General features: G+C 46.2%; 1 protein-coding gene across 2 annotated transcripts in view; it reads right to left on the bottom strand.

Annotated features, from left to right (window-relative positions):
• MREG (melanoregulin) overlaps positions 1-18,539 on the bottom strand; it is a 63,610-nt gene extending 45,071 nt beyond the window's left edge. For both annotated transcript variants that reach the window (XR_003005703.1, XM_024763311.1), the window contains exon 1: positions 18,065-18,539. Coding sequence is in view for 1 of the 2 variants with exons in the window: in XM_024763311.1 (XP_024619079.1) it covers positions 18,065-18,162 (98 nt within the window). In the remaining variant the exon portion in view is untranslated. The remainder of the gene's footprint in view (positions 1-18,064) is intronic.
• Between the last annotated feature and the right edge of the window lie 3,634 nt (positions 18,540-22,173).

The raw sequence follows: 22,173 nt of genomic DNA, 5'->3' as shown, positions 1-22,173 counted from the left end.
GAATTCCAAGTGTTCACGCAGGCCCAACCACACAGGCCCAGAGGGAGGGAAGAAAAGGTGATTTGGGGTCAGACTGAGGATCTGCTGGAGTTCAGCCTTTGTTCTGTGAATGGTGACCAGTTATCAAGGTGGTTTTGGGCCTTGTCGGGTCTGGGTTTTACAGAAACAACCCTGGACAGAGAAGGAACAGAGAGATAGCTTAGGAGGCTATCACAATCAACTGTCACAAGAGGGTAGGTGTGGCTTTCCTGCCATGTTCTTTGAGTTCCTAGTGTCAGGGGGCCTCAGGACCACTGCTGGGGAGGAGTGGGACAGGAGATGGGCAGGGCTGCCCGGGCAGAGAGAGAAGGAAGCCGCTCTGTTTAAACCTCATTTGTTAGAGTTACAAGGAAGATTTATTTGGGGCATAGGAAAGGTGGAGTTCTATTGATAAATAAGTACAGGTTTAATTCTAAACGTTTCGAAATACTGGTTGGGGTGAGAGTGAAGGAGGGTGTGGGCTCGAGAACGAGAGGGGGGAATAGCTGTGAGAGGATGGGTTCCAGCAGCATCAGAGACTCTCAGACGTGGCCGCCCTGGTGACTGGTGACGCGCAGCACAGAGGTGGAAGGAGAGGAGTCACTGCTGACCGTGTGAGGGCGATGCCTTTACCTGAGACGGCTCGGAGGAAGCCAAGGCCGACCTGCACGCCTGCAGGACGCGCAGACCGCGATCAGGATCTGGGCTTAGGAGTGAGGACAGGGCGGGAGATGGAGACTTGGGAGAAATGCTTGTGCATCTCCATCACTGCAGAAGCCAGGGGATCAGAGGAAGCGTCTGGGAACAAGCAGGGAGTGACGAAAGGAGCAGGGGTGGAAAGCAGACTGGAGAGACCAGGGGAGCCCAGAGAGAGAGAGAACACTGGGACAAAGAGGAATTCCCAAGAGCAGGCAGCACTGCAGTGTCAGAGCGTGAAGAGTATTAACTCCAACTTCTTTTTGCCTAAATAGATTTTGCAGCCAGTGATAAACCACATGGTGCGCTACCCACGGGCCTCCACGCTCCATCCCTCCTGTTGTACAACCATCTGAGGTCAGACGGATGGATAATGCTACCCCGCTTTGCAGGCAGGGACAAGCCTAACGAGTCGTTTGACTTCTCCCGAGGCAGGCAGCCAGTGGACAGCCCCCGCCCCCGCAGCACGAGGTCTTCGATGGGGCTTCTCCAAGCAGCCACGGTCATGAGACTGAATCCAAGTGCTGTGACGGGGACACACCCACAAACGCATGGGCTTGGTGAATTCCCCTGGGGCTTCTCCTCAAGGCATCCAGACCCCGGGGACACAGCTTTCACCAGGAGCTGCAGCCACTGGCTCTGAGACATCCCTCCTGGGTCCTAAACCTCGAGTGCGTTCCCAAACTGGTATTTTATTTTTCCCTAAGTTTGTTTCATTTGTATGAGTCTTGTCTCTTCATCAAGTTGATACGTTCCTCTAGGGCAAGGATTGCACCCAGTATTTCTTTCACATCTCACATCACCTGGCGGGGGTGGGCACAGAGTAGCTGCTTTAAAAGTATTAAGTATCCAATACTTAAATGGAACAAACTGAGCTGTGATCCCAACGTGCTAAAGGAAACCCCAGACATAGCTCAGTAAAACTTCCCTAGACCAGGAGGTTTAGACGTTGGCCGGTACCCACCTGAATAATCAGCCATAGACAACATTTGACCAAGAATAAGCTATCTTGGTCCCTATCTGCTTGATAACCCACAGTTTCTTTTCATGCTTTGAGAAGACAGCCGCCTCCCTGGTCAGTTGCTCCTACCGTCTCACAACAAACCAACCAATCAATCAATCAATCAATCTCTCTGTCTTCTCTTTTTCTCTCTTCTCCCCCCACCACTCCCATACACGTGTGACTCCAGCCAGTGTCAAACAGTAGCCTCTCATCCTTAACTTACAATTGCTGTAGGCAGGTCAGCGTCGGGCCTGTGTGGATGTCTCCAGACAGGTAGTGCCTCCCCAGCTCCCCCTAATTAGGGGCAGTGCTCCCCTGAAGTCCCGTGAGCCTCAGACTCTGCCTAGTCACTAATCCGCCCACCCCCAGGGACGATATAAAACAGGGAAGAGAACCAAGGGCTTCTGCCCCTGGGTGAGCAATGACTCTCACCCAGGGTGATGCTCTCAAGCTTGGGGTCTAGGCTGCTGTCCTCTGCAGTGCAGCCCCGACTCCGCTTGGCTGCCTACCTCACCTGGACCTCGCTCCCACCACCTTCTTCTCATCCGTTAGAGTAACAAGTCAGGTTTCTTTGGGGGCACAGACATGGTGGGGTTCACTGCTAAATAAATCATTAATAATTTCACCAAAACACTGGTCAAGGTGAAAGTGAATGAGGGAAGGACCTGTCAGACCAGCCTGGTTCCTGGGATCCCTGGTCCCCATTCCTTTCGTCCTGCTCCACCATCCAGTCAAGGCAGCATCCACTTTGTTGGGTTTTTTTTTCTTTTTTTTTTAATTTGATTTTATTTATTTATTTTTATACAGCAGGTTCTTACTAGTTATCTATTTTATACATATTGGTGTATATATGTCAATCCCAATCTCCCAATTCATCCCACTACCACCACTGCCCCCCCCCACCCCGCTTTCCCCCCTTGGTGTCCATACATTTGTTCTCTACATGTGTGTCTCTATTTTGAACCTTTAGGATGAAGAAGAGACAAGAGCAAAGAAAGGCCTAAAGTAAACAACTAACGAAGCAGCTTGGGAACCTCTGTGCTCCTGAAACTGTGAAGGACTGTGGGACCTGTGTAAAGAAAGCTCCATGCAAAGGCCCTGGGGTCTGAGCCCGAAGCCCCGGGAGGACAGAGACGGGGGAAGAGGGCACTGAATCGGAGCATCACTTTCCCTCCCTCCCCCATATAATGACCTCTAAAAGGTTCTGAGCAAAGCGAGAGTGGCCGTTTTGCCCCCGGCCACCATCTGCTGATGATAAATATTTTATTAACCTCGGGCATTTGAGAAGTGGCTCTGAAGTTACACACAAGCAAAGCAGAGGCTGCTTTTACTCCCAAAAGGTGGGATAAGCAAAGTCTCAGGTTCCACCCCCAATCCCACCTAGGGCGCTGGACCAAATCACTTGGGAATCTTTTCTTTCAATACCATCGAGGGCTAAAAGGAGACTCCAGGCTTACAAACACTGGACTCCGTGCCCGGGGACTGCATGCTAAGTGCCACTCAGCATTACAGCTGCTCACAAGGGTTTCCCGTGAGTCCTCACTACCAGCAAAGGACCGTGTATGAGAGCTTCTGGAAAGCCCCACAAAACACGCACTCACAGGCCGGCTGCTGAGGCCAGTGGTTCCAGTGACTTTACTGCTCTCCCCACAGACAGGCTGGGCGTCAGCCCTCACTGGTCCAAGACTGAAGCTCTGATAGTGAAAAGAGAACATCTCCAGTAAACAGCAAACAAAGGTCTCAAGAAACAGACCCCAAAAGGCTGTTTAGTGCGACCCCCTTGACTACCTAAGGCCTCCTGTCTGATTCCCTACTAGGAACTGGCCTGCCTCTTTGCCCCTGGCTTCCAGAATTTTCCCTTCCTCCTTCTGTGGTGACTTCCTGGTGAAGGGGCAGGAGAAGCGAAGGTCCTTACCCTCTCCTTTTTTCCTTTTTTTTTTTTTTTTTGCGGTACACAGGCCTCTCACTGTTGCGGCCTCTCCCGTTGCGGAGCACAGGCTCTGGACACACAGGCTCAGCAGCCATGGCTCATGGGCCCAGCTGCTCCGCGGCATGTGGGATCTTCCCGGACCGGGGCACGAACCCGTGTCCCCTGCATCGGCAGGTGGACTCTCAACCACTGCGCCACCAGGGAAGCCCTACCCTCTCCTTCTTTTACTCCCTCCCTCCCTCCTCTATTCTCTGCCTCCTCTCTCCCTCCTTTCCTCCCTTCCTTCTTCTCCTCCCTTCCTTCCTCCCTCCCTCCCTCCCTTGTTCTTTCCTTCCTTCCTTCACTGCTTCCAGGACAGATACTCTGACCAAGTTAATTCAATGTCTAAACATTATTTAATTCCAAGTCTAAACATCGGTCCATAGATTCTGGAGCTTTTCTCATTGTTTAACTACCAAGGCTCATCATGACTTCCTTCAACACCAGGGGCATCAACCTTCTCAAAGTACAGGAAGAAAAACTCTGGGTACTTTTCTGGCCCCTCTCCCTGACATGTTCCCACCCTTCATGCCTTCTCAGCCCAAGGCTGAAACAGAGCACCGTGTGATCACGCCTTTCATTCATTGCTTTAAGTGCTTTAAAGCCTTGAAGATGGTCCCGACAAGAAGTCTGTGAAGTAGGAAGCGGAAACATGATTTTTATGTCTCCCAGCTGAGGAAATGCTGGGGGCTCAGGAAGATTAGACTCAGCCCTCGGTCTCTTCCCTGTTTATATTCACTCCCGGTCATGTCACACCAGTCTCATGGTTTTAAATACCATCCTCTCGAGGAAGATTCTCAAACCCATACCTGTAGCCCCAGTTCAGACCTCGCCCCCAAGTCCCAGACTCCTGCATCTTCCTGGCTTCTTCCCGTCTCCATATGGATGGCTAGTAGACAGCTCAAGCTCAACATGGTGGACCAAGCCCCTGACCTTCCCACCAAACCTCCCCACCAGCAGCCTCCCCACCCAGATGTTGGGAAATTCACCCTTCTGATAGCTCAGGCCAAAAATCCTTCAAGTCATCCTTGGTTCTCTCATCCCCAACATCTGATCCAACAGAAAATCCTATTAACAATACATGAAACAAATACCCACCTCTACCACTACCCCTTCCCAAGCCAAGGCACCTGTGTCTTGCAAAAGAATTCCTGCAATTTTTTTTCACTGATCTACCTCTTTCTACCATTGCCTCCACCAATTCGCAGTTCTTAACACAAAGGGATCCTTTTAATATGTAAATCAGATCATGTCACCCCCTTCCTCAAAACCCTCCAGTGACTCCCATTTGACTTAGAATATAAGCCAAGGTCATACAATGGTCTGTAATCCCCTCGTGACACACCAGCCACTCTGGCCTCTTCGCTGTTCCCTGAACCCACCAGTCACACTGCCGTTTCGGGGCCCCTGCACTGGCTGCTTCTTCTACCTGTAATATTTTCCCCCAGAAGTCCATATGCCTCACTCCCTCCCCTCCTTCAAATCGCTTTTTAAACATCCCCTCCTCGATGAGGCCTACACAGACCAACCTATTTAAAATAGCAAGCATGCTCCCCTGCCCCTGCTCTAACTCCACTTCCATGAGTTCTGTATCCCTGGGTTGGGGGAGGTGGGGGGGATGAATCCCCTGCAGATACTGAGGGACAACTGGACTTATTTATCCTCTAATTTACTTATTATGTTTACTGCTTACTGTGCCACCCCCACCCCCCGCCACGCGCACACACACACACACACACACACACACACACACACACACACACACACACACACTACAATAAAAGCCCCCTGAAGACAGGATCTGTATCTCTTTTGCTCAGTGATGCATCTGGAGTACTTAGAATAGGACCTGGCGCTTAGTAGATGCTCAATTTGCTGAATGAATGAACTGCAATTTCCCAACTTCACAGGGCTCTGAATGGTAGAAATGAGGCTGGAATCGACTCTCCAGACAAGTTCTTAACATGTTTGAGCTGCTTAAATTCATGAAGGTGGGGCTTAAGAATCTTCCAGAGGAAGCAGACAGTAAGCACCTATGTTTACGTCTGGTGGTGATCTGGGCTCTGAAGGAATACACGGTGACTAAGGGACAGAGCGAGGGCGAAGAGTACTGTTTTAAAGAGGATGGTCAGGGAAGAATTTTCTGATAAAATGACTTTGAGCAGAGACCTGAATCAAGTGAGGGAGTTTCCCAGACAGGTAAGTGGAGAAAGAACATTCTCGGCAGGGAGGACTCTGAGACAGCGCGTGCTTGGTGTATTTGAAGACCCAGGAGAAGGCCAGTATGGCTAAAGGATGAACAATTTCCCCTTATGTGCTGACTTTAAAATCGAAACCATGCATAATAGCCCCAAACTGGAAACCACCCAAAAGTCCACCAACAGAAGAATGGGTGAACCAAAGGAAACATACTATAAAGCAGTGAGAACCACCAACGACATGCGCCAACTTGGATGGCGAGAACATACACAGTTTGATCCTATGTATGTAAAGTTTAAAAGCAGGCAAAACTAAAGAACATTTTTAAGGTGTATACATAGGTGGTAAAGCTATCAAGAAAAGCAAGGAGATGACTATCACAAAAGTCTAGATACAATCAGGGGTGAGAGACGTGGGGCCGCCGATAGCTATCTCTTGCCTTGGACGGTGGTTACAGGAATATCCACTTGCTAGTTGTTCTTTACACTGTACATATGTTTGTATGTTTTCAGTCTCTGATATACAAACACAAAACTTTAAAAGTTAAGGAAAAAAATAAGTGAGAGACAATTCAGTAAACTCTTGTTCCTTTCCAGGGAGTACAGGGGTTCTTTAGATACATACTGTCTCACCAAAATTATTTCCTAAAAAAGACACCAAAGAATAGAGTGTACAGCATATTATTGGTACAAAACAAACATGTATTAACCAGACTGAAAAGGACTTCCACTGCCAACATAACAAGCTATTTTACCCAACATTTAAGCAGAATTCACTTTTTAAACAAAGGTGTAGTGGCAAGATCACTTCAAGATATCTAGAGAATAAAAAGTTCCAGGAAACCTAGATCAAAGGATATGTACGAGAAAGAAATATCTTCTCAGGAACTTCCAATGTCACCAAGACTGACTAACACAACACAACTCACAAAAAGGGAAGAAGGATGCTGGGGGTTGCCTGGGAAGCAAATCTTTAAAAGTCATCCTCAGGGCTTTCCTGGTAGCGCAGTGGTTGAGAGTCCGCCTGCCGATGCAGGGGACACGGGTTCATGCCCCAGTCCGGGAAGATCCCACATGCCGCGGAGTGGCTGGGCCCGTGAGCCATGGCCACTGAGCCTGCGCGTCCGGAGCCTGTGCTCCACAATGGGAGAGGTCACAACAGTGAGAGGCTCGCACACCAAAAAGAAAAAAAAAAAAAAAATCATCCTCAGATGAATTCTGAGCGGCTGACTGCTTGGTAAAGCGTGTACCTCCTACTTCTTGACCTGAGGCCCAGTTTCTGGGAACAGCATGCAGGACCCTCCCCCCTCTCTCCTCTGTCTTTCAAGAAAGTTAAAGTACAACTCTTGGAGTGGATTCTTCTAGCCAGGAGCACCTTCCTGCAACAGGAATCCTTGGTTCCTCTGCAGTCACTTCCTAAGAGTCACTGCCTGGCCCAGGGCTATGGGCCTTGGAACTGCGGGCAGTGCAGAAAGACCTGGGTGAGCTAGTTGCATCAGCTCAGGTACCCCAACAGCAGATTACGGGAAAAGAATCAGGCCATCTGGGCCCCAGTCTGAGAGATCCCACTGACACTAGCACATTAGTCAACATTTTTTAAAGCCTTCCAAAAGTAGAAGACAATTTGATCAGCTTGGAGGTCATATGAGTCCACATGGTGAAATGAAAGATTCTAGACATGTGAAAGATTATTGTCCTAGAGTTGATTCTGATCACCTCTTAAATGTCTTCAAGCCACCACCCTTCTTTCCCACTGGCCCCTGGCTTCACAGCCTTAAGACAGAAAAATAAGCCAGTGTCTCTGGACCCCAAACTATAACAATTCAGGGCAGGTCTCAGACTTCGAACACCATGTCTAGAACACACCACATAAGCAGCTAGATACACACCTCCCTGCACCCTAGGAGGGCTCTACTCTTTCTATGGAACTGAAGTAGAATAGGACTTGAATTCCAACTCGGCCGTGAGTGCCCCTGAGCAAGCTACTGAAGTTCTTGGGCCTCAGTTTCTTCTGCTGTCAAGTAGGGATTACAGATGTAATTACAATCCAGCCTCACTATTCCCAGATTCCATATTTGCAAACTGGCCCACTCACTAAAATGTATCTGTGATCCCCAAATCAATACTCATGGTGCTTTTGCAGTATCCGAGGCACAAGTTCTCATGTTTCCACTCTTGTACTGGGAACAAGTGTCCTTTTTGTGGTCTATTAGTGCCATGTTTTTTGCATTTTTGTGCTTTTTGTTGGTGATTTCGCTGTTTAGCTCTCAAGCATAGTGCTGAAGTGCTAAAACAACATGTGTTAGATAAGCTTCATTGAGGCATGAATTATAGAGCTATTGGCTGTCAGTTCAATGTTAATGAATCAACAATATATATTTAATAAGGTGTCTTTAAGCGGAAACACACATAAAACAAGGTTATATACTGACCAGTTGATGAACTGGCTCTCAGGGACCTAACCCTGGATTTTCCCCTTGGAGCCATGATTCTTTATTTCAGCATTCGCAGTGACCATAGAATGTAACTACTATGACTCACAAGAACTGACCATACCTCATAGGGTTATGGCAAGGATTTAATTAATAGATATAAAGCACTTATGACAATGACTGGTATGGTGTAGGTGCTACAGACAACCTATAAAGGATCGGCAGAGACTTTTCCATAAAGACATTCTGTTTGACATTTCAGCTAATAAGGGTCTTGGTGCTCTGGCCAGGTGTAAGGACTGAGCCTCTGAGTGGGAGAGCTGAGTTCAGGACATTGGACCAGAGACCTACTGGCCCAACATAGTATCAATCGGCGAGAGTTCTCCCAGGAATCTCCATCTCAATGCTAAGACCCAGCTCCACTCAACGACCAGCAAGGTCCAGTGCTGGACACCCCATGCCAAACAACTAGCAAGACAGGAACACAACCTCACCCATTAGCAGAGAGGCTGCCGAAAATCATACCAAGTTTACAGACACCCCAAAACACACCACCAGACACGGTCCTGCCCACCACAAAGAGAAGATCCAGCCTCATCCACCAGAACACAGGCACCAGTCCCCTCCACCAGGAAGCCTACACAACCCACTAAACCAACCTTACCCACTGAGGATAGACACCAAAAACAATGGGAACTACGAACCTGTAGCCTGTTAAAAGGAGACCCCAAACACAGTAAGTTAAGCAAAATGAGAAGACAGAGAAATACACATCAGATGAAGGAGCAAGGTAAAAACCCACCAGACCAAACAAATGAAGAGGAAATAGGCAGTCTACTTGAAAAAGAATTCAGAGTAATGATAGTAAAGGTATCCCAAATCTTGGAAACAGAATGGAGAAAATACAAGAAATATTTAACAAGGACCTAGAAAAACTAAAGAGCAAACAAACAATGATGAGCAACATAATAAATGAAATTAAAAATTCTCTAGAAGGAATCAATGCAGAATAACTGAGGCAGAAGAACGGATAAGTGACCTGGAAGATAAAGTAGTAGAAATAACTACTGCAGAGCAGAATAAAGAAAAAGAAATGAAAAGAATTGAGGACAGTCTCAGAGACCTCTGGGACAACATTAAACGCACCAACATTCAAATTATAGGGGTCCCAGAAGCAGAAGAGAAATAGAAAGGCTCTGACAAAATATTTGAAGAGATTATAGTTGTAAACTTCCCTAATATAGGAAAGGAAATAGTCAATCAAGTCCAGGAAGAGCAGAGAGTCCCATACAGGATAAATCCAAGAAGAAACATGCCAAGACACACGTTAATCAAATTATCAAAAATAAAATACAAAGAAAAAATATTAAAAGCAGCAAAGGAAAAGTGACAAATAACATACAAGGGAATCCCGATAAGGTTAAAAGCTGATCTTTCAGCAGAAACTCTGCAAGTCAGAAGGGAGTGGCAGGACCTATTTAAAGTGATGAAAGGGAAAAACCTACAACCAATATTACTCTACCCAGCAAGGATCTCATTCAGATTTGACATAGAAATTAAAACCTTTACAGACAAGCAAAAGCTAAGTGTAGGATACAAAATTAATGCACAGAAATCTCTTGCATTCCTATACACTAATGATGAAAAATCTGAAAGAGAAATTAAGCAAACACTCCCATTTACCATTTTTGTAACAAAAAGTATAAAATACCTAGGAATAAACCTACCTAAGGAGACAAAAGACCTGTATGCAGACAACTATGAGACACTGATGAAAGAAATTAAAGATGACACAGAAACAGATGGAAAGAAATACCATGTTCTTGGATAGGAAGAATTAACATTGTGATAGAGAGTGGCATGGACTTATATACACTACTAAATGTAAAATATATAATGGGAAGCAGCCGCATAGCACAAGGAGATCTGCTTGGTGTTTTGTGACCACCTAGAGGGGTGGGATAGGGAGGGTGGGAGGGAGACGCAAGAGGGAGGGGATATGGGGATATATGTATACGAATAGCTGATTCACTTTGTTATACAGCAGCAACTAACACAACAATGTAAAGCAATTATACTCCAATAAAGATGTTAAAAAAATAAAAGGATCAGCAGAGCTTGATGGGAAGGCGCACATCACAACTTCAATCTCTCGCCCTCTTCGACATGCTGGCGCAGTATGACTCACGCGGAACCATTTCTTTTTTTTTTTTTTTTGGCTGCACGGCACGGCATGTGGGATCTTAGTTTCCAGACCAGGGGTCTAGGGATGGAACCCGCTCCCCCTGCAGTGGAAGTGCGGAGTCTTAACCAGTGGACCGCCAGGGAAGTCTCGACTGAACCATTTCTTTATCATCAAGAAAATTCAATTCTGTTGCCGACACTCACAGGCCCCGATCAGTTCCTCCTCCGAACAGCCCCTCTTTATGGGCATAAAACAACCATCAAAAGCAAACTGAGGTTTTATTTTCTTTTCCCCTAATGGGAATTCCAGGCACTGTAGAAAAATAAAACACTGACATCTGTTCTCCATTCACTGCCCACAAATGTGTGCATAAATTCCGTTATTAGGAATGGAAGCTGCAGGTGGGCATTGAGAAGAGCACGGATCAAAACGTATTTGGAAGATTGCTAGGTTCACTTAGGCAGCTGAAGAGAGAGCCACGAATAAAAACTCAACCATGGTTTGCTCATTCTTTCCCTTTCTTCTTCTGCTTTTGAACAACTGGACACGTGATGCTTATCAATTATTAATAGCCAATAAGTCAGAGAGCAAGAATTATACTTCCCTGAAAAGTTCCAAGTAAGCCTCGTGGAAGATGCTTTAGCGAGTGACATTGACACTGCACTTCTTTCCATTTTAGACTTCTCCAGGCCTCTGATGTCCATATTGGATGGCATCTGGTGATAGACTTTCTAGTGGACAGAGGATTTGGGCATCTCTCTGCTTAAAGGTGACTGCAGCTGCGCCTCCAGAATCACATAAATTCAAGGGGCACAACTCATTCTTAGGTGTGGATTTTTACAAGGCAAGGAATGCTTTTATCACTGATGGAAGAAAGCTCTGCTATAAAAGTGAAATAAAAACCAATGCTTTTAGCTCAAACATTTTCCCAAAAGTACCCTGCAGTGGTTGACTAGTGTCCCCCCAAAAGACATCTTTCAGTCCTAATCCCCAGTTCCTATGAATGTGACCTTATTTGGAAATAGAGGCTTTACAGATGTATCAATAGTTAGGTAAGCATCTTGATACAAGATCATCCTGGGTTTAGGGTGGACTCTAAATCCAACGGCTGGTATCCTTACAAGAGAAAAGAAAAGGAGATTTGAGACCAAGAGGAGGACAGAAACATGGAGGACGACGGAGGTAAGGACTGGAGTTGTGCTGTCACAAGCCAAGGACACCAGGAGCCACCCAAAGCTAGAATCAGTAAGAAAGGATTCTCCCGAGAGTCTTCGGAGGGAACATGGCCCTGCCAATCCCTTGATTTCAGATTTCTTGCTTCCAGAACTGAAAGAATACACTTCTGTTGTTTTTAAGCTACCAAATTTGTGGTGATTTGTTGCAGCAGCCCTAGAACTTAATAACACATACCCCAATGTTTCTTTTAATTAGTAACATGAAACCTTGAGCCAAAAGGTCATTCACTATTTTACAAGCAAATAAACAATAATCTAGACATTCCAAAACAATACATATGCATTATTAGCCTGTCCTCAGAGCATAATGATATTTTGTTGTCATTTTGATCACTATTTACTCTACTTTAGGAATATAGTCAGTGCAGGGAAGAATGGCGTTCAGAACCTCAAACCTTACATAGATGATGGACAAGATGAATGTTATAGGACTCAGTCCTAAAACTGGGGTGAAGGTGAGATCGAATGAAACCTTTGGCTTTCTTTGTGGCCAAAGCATGGTATCAAGCCCATGTCAGGCCATGGGTCATTTCTCCAGGCCCAGACTTGTTCTAAGCTTCCTGGCATTAGAAATGACTATTCACCTATTTGCTGGTGAAGCAAACCTCGGCAGCTAAAGAGTTTGACAAACAGTTACGATTCACACGTCCTGGGCCTTCAGGCTGCTTCCTACGTCTACAGACAGCCTCACTGCCCCTGTATTCCATGTCAAATAGAATTTCAGCTGACACAAGTCCACAGAAAGATGAGAGTCTGCATCAAGCCTGGAACGGCCCTTCAAGGTTGTATCTTAAAGTTGGATCTCTTCATTGGACAGAAGAAGAAATTAAAGTTCAGGAAGTTAAGAGAGCTCCCCAAAATCCCACAGCCCGTTAATAGGTGGGACGAGGACTCAGGTCTCCGAACTCCCCCTGGGCTTGGCTCTCAGGGCCAGGTTGCTCCTACAACTAGGTAGAAGAATTATACTAATGAAGGACATGGAAGAAGGGCAGGAGAAAGGGGCCACAATGGGCAGGAGCTAAGGCTAGTGATATCCACCAGTGTCTAATATATAGATATTATCAGTTAATGTTGGACACTGGTAGTTTTCTGAATTTTCTGCAATGCAAGGCATGGACTCTAAAGTCACAGAGACATGGATTCAAATTCTGGCTCTCTGACTTATCAGTTGTGACTCTGAATTAATTATCTGAATACCAAGCCCTGAGTTCCTTATCTATAAAATGGGGACAAATAACACCTATCTCATTTGGTCATAACGACAATTAAATGACAGCTTGTATGTAAAAAAAAAAAAAACTACATACAGTACGCACCATTTATATAAAGTTAAGAAGGCCAAACACAGATTCAATTTAGAGCTCACCTATGCGGGGGACGGGGTGGGGGGAGCGTGCAGTCATGAAGGGATACATGGGGGGCTTCCACTCTACTGTTAATGTTTTTTTAAAAAATATTTATTTATTTATTTATTTATTTTTAGCTGGGTTGGGTCTTCGTTTCTGTGCGAGGGCTTTCTCTAGTTGCAGCGAGCAGGGGCCACTCTTCATCGCGGTGTGCAGGCCTCTCACTGTTGTGGCCTCTCCCCTTGCGGAGCACAGGCTCCGGACACGCAGGCTCAGCGGCCATGGCTCATGGGCCCAGCTGCTCCGCGGCATGTGGGATCTTCCCAGACCGGGGCTCAAACCCATGTCCCCTGCATTGGCAGGCGGATTCTTAACCACTGCGCCACCAGGGAAGCCCAATGTTTTCTTAAGGTGTGTGGTGCTGGGTATGTGGGTGCTTATGCTGTTATTCTTCATAACATTTTGTTTTAAATACATTTCTTAAAATTTACACATAGGAAGAAATTAATAAATTAACGGCTATTATAATTTCTATTAACCCAAAAGTATTTATTCAGTTCTTACTCCATGTGGGGGACCGTGCAACACAATAGCGACTGCTAAGGAAAGATTCATGCCCCCCCAATCTAGATTAGAACCTCCAGTCTGGCAGGGGTTGCAGCACCCACCTTATAAGTGTAATAGTACCAGGCAGAATGCAGTAAGTGACTTGAGGGGTAAAAAGAAAGAAAAGAGACACGATAACTGCTTGGAGAGACCTTCTAAGACTTCATCATACAGGGGGCAACTGAAATGTGCCTTAAAACCCGAGTAGAATCTTCAGCAGTAGAGAAAACAAAAAGATGTATAGCTAACAATTATGCCATTAACAGAGGCACCAGAAGGGAAACCAGAATGATTACACAGATCACGGGCACAGAGACTAGAGAATGTGAAATCAGAGGCCAGGGAAAGAGGAAATGAGAAATAAGGCCAGGATGGTCAGCACAGGGGTACTCGTGTACAGCGAGAAAACAAGAGCAGATTTCTTTCTCTTGAAACTTTCAAAAGAACAGTTTTCATGTAATCATGCAGGGGAAGGAGCGAAATCTCAGGATGAGTGGGAGGTGAAGAAGGAGGTAGGGGTACAGCTGACTATGCTTTAGAGACATTTGCACCTGCTGCAAAGGACGGCAGCTAAAGAAAATGGCAATATCAGGATGAATTTTTAGTCAAGGGAGGCCCCAGCATACTTCCAGAGAAAGGGCAATGAAAGAACTAGTGGGACATCGAAAAATACAGATGCAAACCAGACAAGCGACCGCCATTCTCTTTCACATACAAGGTTCCAGAAAAAGCAAAAGGAAAAAGGTCAAAAACACAAGTGGCAATGTCAGATTGGCAAATGAGCTGAGATTAAAAATTGGTTTTCTTGAACTAACGAAGAGTCCCTGGTCCATTTTGGAAAAGGACTACAGGTGATGAGGCACACAAATGACAAACGTTTTCCCTCTGACCACACCCCTTCCAGGCACTATTACCTTGGGGTATGAAATAAAACTTGAAAACCACTGTTTTACCATAGAATAAAGGATTTAGCTGGGGGGAGTAGATATCTGTACAAAACCTTTTTTATAAATAAAAACAAAATGACATGAAGAATGAAGTTCTTAATAAAAAATAAAGTTAAGACCATCTGACCATATCATTTCACCACATCAAGATTCCAAACCAGCCACTATGGAAAATAGCCTGGCAGCTCCTCAAAAAGTTAAATGTAGGGGCTTCCCTGGTGGTGCAGTGGCTGAGAGTCCGCCTGCCAATGCAGGGGACACGGGTTCGAGCCCTGGTCTGGGAAGATCCCACATGCCGCAGAGCAACTGTGCCCGTGAGCCCCAACTACCGAGTCTGCGCGTCTGGAGCCTGTGCTCCGCAACAAGAGAGGCCGCAATAGTGAGAGGCCCGTGCACCGCAATGAAGAGTGGCCCCCGCTCGCCGCAACTAGAGAAAGCCCTCGCACAGAAACAATGACCCAACACAGCCAAAAATAAATAAATAAATTTATTAAAAATAAAAAGTTAAATGTAGAATTTACTATATGACCCAGCAATTCCACTTCTAGGTATATACCCAAGAGAACAGAAAACATACATCCACACAAAAACTTGTACACCACTGTTTGTAGCAGCATTATTTATAAAAGCCAAAAAGTGGAAACCACCCAAATGTCCGTCAATTGATAAATACAATGTAATATATCCATACAATGGAATATTACCCAATGACAAAAAAAGAATGAAATGCGGATACACCCTACAACATGGATGAAACTTGAAAACCTTACGCGAAGTGAAAGAAGTCAGATGCAAAAGGCCACATAATGAATGATTCCTGTTATTACTGCACAGCTTTGTGAATGTATTAAAAAGCACTGAACTTCACACTTAAAAAAAATTTCAAACTAGACCTTCCAATGACTTGGGCAGGAAAGAACATGCCGGTACACACACACACACACACACACACACACACACACACACACACGTCACTGCTCCACACACCCATTAATAGGCTGCTCTTCCCAAATATTATACTGAAATGATGCCAGAATGACACTAAACCGCAAAAGACCAGTCCACCCATATGCACATGCTCAGAAGAATAGCAATGATACTTAATAATGACTAAAATTCATTGGCTGTTTACTATGTGTCAGGCAGTATACTGAGCACTTCACATGGATTAGCTCATTTTGTTTCTCACTTCATCCCTTTGAGGTATTACCATGCCCATTTTACAGATGAGGAAATTAAGGCACAAAAAAAGTTTCATAACTTGTGCCAGGTCACCCAGTTAGAAATTAACCCCAGGCAATCTGATCCATGAGCACTATGTTATTCTGCCCCAACTGACTCTGTCTTCTTAAATCACTTGCAAAATTCACTGACTTACAGTGCAGACCAAGGCAGGGGAGGGTTGAGGTTTTAATACAACCAAAACTGGGTTTCCCTGGTGGCGCAGTGGTTGAGACTCCGCCTGCTGATGCAGAGGACACGGGTTCGTGCCCCAGTCAGGGAAGATCCCACATGCCGCGGAGCGGCTGGGCCCGTGAGCCATGGCCGCTGAGCCTGCGCGTCCTGAGCCTGTGCTCCGCAACAGGAGAGGCCACAGCAGTGAGAGGCCCGTGTACCGCAAAAAAAATAAAAATAAAAATATTTTTAAAAATAAAACAACCAAAACTATCATCTTAAATAGCATTTCTGGAAAGAATATTGGAAAGACCCAAGGCTCTGAGAATGAGACCAAGCTGAGAGCTGTATTTCACGTTACTATGAATATTGATAAGTTGACTGTAAAACCCAAGCATGAAATTCCAGATTGTTACCCACTACTTTTAAGACTCATGGTAGATTACTGGGTTTCTCCCTGCCCGCAACAATCTAATAATCTAAGTGGGAACACCACTGCAAGAGCAAACAAAACCATTGGGTATTGTGTGTATGACTTTACACATAGAATACAAACAGGACATGTTTACATACATGTGTGCTCACTAAACAGTGAGGGGCAGATGGCAAGTTCTAAACCCTATGTTATTGGAGAGGAAGATGAATAAGGGTAAAAAAAATCAAAGAAGACTGCTTGAGGAGACCTTGAGAACTAGCATTTAGGAAGGGGCAGAAAGAATAAAGGTCACTACTTGAAGCAAGCTTGGAGGGAATAAGAAGGTTGGATTGTTCCTAGAGCAGTAAGGATGCCTGTCTGATTAAATCAAGGAGTGTACAGTGTGTAATGCACCAGAAAATAATAGTGGACAGGAGGGAAGGGGTTATGTAAGATCTCAAAAATCAAGGTAAAATGTTTGGACTCGATAGAGTAAGAAAAGGTAAATCATGCTTTTAAAAAAGTTGTGAGGGACTTCCCTGGTGGCGCAGTGATTAAGAATCCACCTGCCAATGCAGGGGACACGGGTTCAAGCCCTGGTCCAGGAAGATCCCACATGCCGAGGAGCAACTAAGCCTGTGTGCCACAACTACTGAGCCCGTGTGCCTGGAGCCCGTGCTCTGCAACAAGAGAAGCCACCGCAATGAGAAGCCTGCGCACCGCAACGAAGAGCAGCCTCGTGGCAACTAAAGAAAGCCCTGAAGACCCAACACAGCCAAAAAAAAGTTGTGAAAGCTTTATCATATTAGTTACATACTTCATAACAAACACTGGCTTCCACGTTTGCTTACCCAACTCTGGAGTTCTGCCTCATCTACTACTTCCTAATTTCATTTTAAATATTTTGTTTCTGTCATATCTACCTCCAAGTCATGCCCTAGTGAAACCTTAATTTCATCAGAGTCAGGATATAAAATAATTGCTTACAATCACCGCCCTGAACAAAGCTGTGTTGGATGGTGCCTTCACAAAGCCACTTAGCACATCTCTAATGTGCATTAAATGTTCTCACACTCCATAGCTTAATCTGTAATGAATCAACGTCCCAGTGAATAAGCTGTCCCTTGAGAAAAATATGTACTTTTTTTTAATGTGAAAAGTATTTCCTTGCACTCAGTCACTGCGATCGTCTTCTTTCAGTAATAAAATTGAATGACAACGTATCCAACTTTTTTCCTGGGTGAAACAAATTCACAGTTGCCCATTTCACTGAAACAGAAATAGGCAGTCACAGTTGTATTCAATCGGACGCCTATGCAAACTTCTCTCCCCTACTTCTCTGCGGGGTCACTGCACCCGAATTCTTGCCGTTTTCCACAGGCTTCCAACTTGGGTCTCAGGTGCCTCCGAGGATCTGTGCTTTCAGGCAAATATTTTACCCGAGGAACAAACCCAAGGAACAGGATCTCCTGTAAGGAACCCAGGGGCTTAGTCTGCGCCTCAGTGTGACCTTAAAGCAAGCGCACGTCCCCAGCTCTGACGAGCACACGAGTATCCGCACTCCGCGGCGCCCGGCAACGGCCAGGGAGCTCCAGATCGCGGCCGGGGCGCGCACCCACCTGACCAGGGGCTCCTTCTCGGGCACGGCGGGCTCCTCCAGGCACCCGCACGGGCAGCAGCAGCGGCACACGGTCCTCAGCCAGGCCCTCAGCCCCATGGAGAGCGAGGTGCCCCGCCGGCGCCGGACAACTCCGAGGAAGCCGCGGCGGCGGCGGCGAGCGAGCGCGGCTGCGGCGCGGCCACCGGACCGGCGTCCAGGTGCGGGGACAGTGGCGGCCGGGGCGTCGCGGGCCGGTCCGTGCGCATCACGCTGCGGCCGGGGACGCGGGCAAGGCGGGAGGCGCCTTCACGGCCCCGGGGCTGCAGGGCCGCGCGCTTTCCTCCACTTGGGTTTTGTTTAGGGCGCGGGTTTTGTTGGGACTTTTCTTCTCTCGCTTTAATTCCCCGGGCGCAAATTGGGGCGCATGCGTTCCCGAGACGCTTCGCTGCTGCCCTCTAAGGAGGAAGCAGGGACTCCAGCCGCCAGACGGCAAAATCCGAGGGCACCGTGGGGGACGGGGCTGAGGGAAGGAGGGGCAAGCCCTCGAGTCACTGAGCACGAGGTTGGGCTGGATCTATTTATACTCCCTCAAAGGTCCTCCTTCCCAGCCCCACCCTTGCCTTCAAAGCGGAGGTTAGGGCAAATTTTTAACATGTCAGTCCCACAAAGAGTAAAAGTTAGCGAAAGAATAGGGTTGATGCATTACAGAAGTGAGTTTTTTTAAGTACTATATTCACAACGAACTTTAAAAAATCGTTTTCAAGTCTCCCAGTCCTTGAATAATTCCCTCAAAAAAGGCAACCTCTATCATCAGTATTTTGCGACTTTCCAGAGTTATTTCTGTGTGCGTGTGTGTGTATATTTACTTACCCTTCTGCGCACTTGTAAGTATAGGCACCCATAGTCCTCTCCCTTTTTACCCCAACAGTGGCATACTCCACACATTTCTATCCCTGGCTTGTTTCACTCCGTTTACCATGGAGACTGTTCCACCCACAACATGTATAACTTCCTCTATCGTTCTTTGCATTTACGCATTTATGTAGTTGCATTTATGTAGTTGATGCCCTTATGTTATTTTAACCAGATCCTTATGAATGGACATTTAAGTTCATTCCAGCCTTTTGATATTAAAATAATGCTGCAGTGAATATCCTTTCACTATGTGTTTGGACATGTGTATCCCTTGAATAAATATTTGGCAGCTGACTTTCTGGGTCATGGGTAAGATGCCTTTTTAAATTTTTGATGGATCTTGCCAAATTGCCCTCCAAAGAGGTAATTCCAATTCCACTCTGACCAGCAACATATGAAAGGATGTTTCCCTAAATCCCCACCAATACTATGGAATTTTCATCTTTGTCAATCTTATTTATTCAACAAATATTTACTGAACATCTGTTATGTGCCAGGCATGTTCTAGGCTCTGGGAATACAGCAATGAACAAAAGAAACAAAAATCCATACTTTCTTGGAGCAAACATCCTAGTAGGGAAGTTCCACAAACGAAACAATACATTATTGAGTGCGTTAGAAAGTGGTATGTACTATGGAGAAAAATAAGGCAGGGAAGGGGATAAGAAGTGCCAGGAAGTTGTATGTGTGTGTGTGTGTGTGTGTGTATGCGTATGTGCTGGGGAGAGGGGTGGTGGCTGCAGTTTTAAATGGGGTGATCAGGGAAGACCTCCCTATATGGTGACACTTAAGAAAAGACTTGAAGATGATGAGCAGGGCTTCCCTGGTAGTGCAGTGGTTGAGAGTCCGCCTGCCGATGCAGGGGACACGGGTTCGTGCCCCGGTCCGGGAAGATCCCACATGCCGCGGAGCGGCTGGGCCCGTGAGCCATGGCCGCTGAGCCTGCGCGTCCAGAGCCTGTGCTCCGCAATGGGAGAGGCCACAACAGTGAGAGGCCCGCGTACTACAAAAAAAAAACAAACAAAAAGAACATGATGAGCAAGCTAGCCCTGATTTCAAGGGGAAGAGCATTTCAGGGAGAGTGAAAGCCGTGTGCAAAACCCCAGAGAAGAGAGAATAAACAGTAGGGTGCCTGAGAAAGAGCAGGGATTCCAGGGGCCCTAGAGAGGAATAGGCCAGGAGGAAGAGTAATAGGAGATGACAGATGTGGGGCCTTTGGGGACATGGCAAGGACTCTGGATTTTGTTCCATGTGGGCTGAGCAAACCTTTGGAGGTTTTCGAGTAGAGGGAGAGAAGTGGTCGACCTAGATGGCCACAGGATCCATTGGTTGTTGTCTTGAGAAGAAACTGGGTGTCAAGGGCTGTTTTAGGGAGAGGCAAATGGAGGCCATTCTAATGACCCAGATGACCATGATTTGGACCAGGGAGGAAGCAGTTAGAGATGGGCAGAAATGGCTGGACTCTGAATGGAATTTGAAGACAGAGCCAACGAGACTTATAACAGGTTGGAAGTAAAGTATAAAAGAAAGAGAGGAGGGAGTCCAGGGTTTGGGGCTTACACGCTGTGAAAGTCGAACTGTCACTGATTGTGATAAAGGATGTGGGATAGGCAGGCTTGGAGGGCTGAGGAGGAAGAGCAAGAGTTTATTTTTAGAAGTGTCAATTCTCACGGGCAGTGTGTTCATTTAAAAGTGTGTTACAGGGCTTCCCTGGTGGCGCAGTGGTTGAGAGTCCGCCTGCCGATGCAGGGGACGCGGGTTCGTGCCCCAGTCCGGGAGGATCCCACATGCCGCGGAGCGGCTGGGCCCTTTAGCCATGGCCGCTGAGCCTGCACGTCCGGAGCCTGTGCTCCGCAACGGGAGAGGCCGCAACAGTGAGAGACCCGTGTACCGCAAAAAAAAAAAAAAAAAGTGTGTTACAACACGTAAGCTTATCCTGTTCTGCCTACATTATGAGGCTGAAGGAACTTATCAAGTACATATTCATTGAGAGGCTGGCTACTGAGAGTTAAGGAAGGATAAGAGAAGGTCCCCGAGGGCTCTGACTTAGCTGGGGAGACAGGATATGGACCCATGATGAAAAGTTGAGAGGACATGACAGAGTACCAGCTGTCACCACGCAGCACAGGGCTGTGGTATCAAGCCCAGCACCGCGTCATTTATCACTTGCAACTGTGCCAGGATGGAGTACTATGTAGTATGCTCTGAAATTGGATTTTGGATTTGAGTTCACCTACCTAGGTTCAAGTAGAAAGTGGGCCAAGGGGGCTGCCAGCAAGAAGATGAAAGCTAGGGTCTGACGGCTTCTGTTAACTATTGGAGTTGGATCTGTTGAGAATGGAGAAATTAGAGAAGGCATTCAGCTCCTGGAAAATACAGGTACTCTGCCCCTTTACTAACCTTGATCTTAGGCAAGTCACTTAATTTTTCTGAACCTCAGTTTTCTAATTTGTGAAATGGAGATGATGAGTCGAGCCCTACTGACTAGAAAGTTGTGAGACTCGAATGAGATCATTTGAAAGCCATAAAGTACTATAGAAATAGCAGAATTCAACACAGTTGACTGAATCCAAATAGTATAGGCCTGTTGAGCAAATGTCAGTTCCAGTACTACTCGGCTTACATATGACAGTATTTCTTTTCACGTTTGTACCTCTGCCATGTGTAGGCATCTTTCATGTGGTGGGTTTCAGACAGGATATTTCTGGAAAGCCATAGAACCATGTCTATATAACAAACTTGCTCAGGAGGTTAACGCTCTGCTTTACTAAGGATCACATGTAGTGTTTGCCTGCTCTAACAACTTATGAATGTTTTCTTTTAAAATTAACGTTAAGTGTTAAAACTTATAAATGAAACATTCCTCTAAAAAGCTGAAATATTACAATTAAGGTTCCCTCTGATCACAATCCACACTCCTGTCTCCTTTCTAGCCTCCTCAGGGTAACCGTATGCTACAAACGTATGCTACAAACCTTTTTCAGTATGCTACAAACCTTCTTCTGGACACACATACACATATGTGCCCCGTGATGTATACATAGCATCATTGTGTATGTTGTCATTTTTTTTTCTGGCTGCACCGCACAGCATGCAGGATCTTATTTCCCTGACCAGGGATTGAACCAGCGCCCCCTGCAGTGGAAGCGCGGAGTCTTAACCACTGGACTGCCGGGAGAATCCCTATGTTGTCATTTTTGGTAGTGAGGTTGG

The sequence above is a fragment of the Neophocaena asiaeorientalis genome, unplaced genomic scaffold (assembly GCF_003031525.2).
Source record: "Neophocaena asiaeorientalis asiaeorientalis breed wild unplaced genomic scaffold, Neophocaena_asiaeorientalis_V1.1 scaffold86, whole genome shotgun sequence".
Taxonomy (NCBI): domain Eukaryota; kingdom Metazoa; phylum Chordata; class Mammalia; order Artiodactyla; family Phocoenidae; genus Neophocaena; species Neophocaena asiaeorientalis.
The sequence above is the reverse complement of the archived record's forward strand: the minus strand, read 5'-3'. Positions and strand labels throughout refer to the sequence as shown.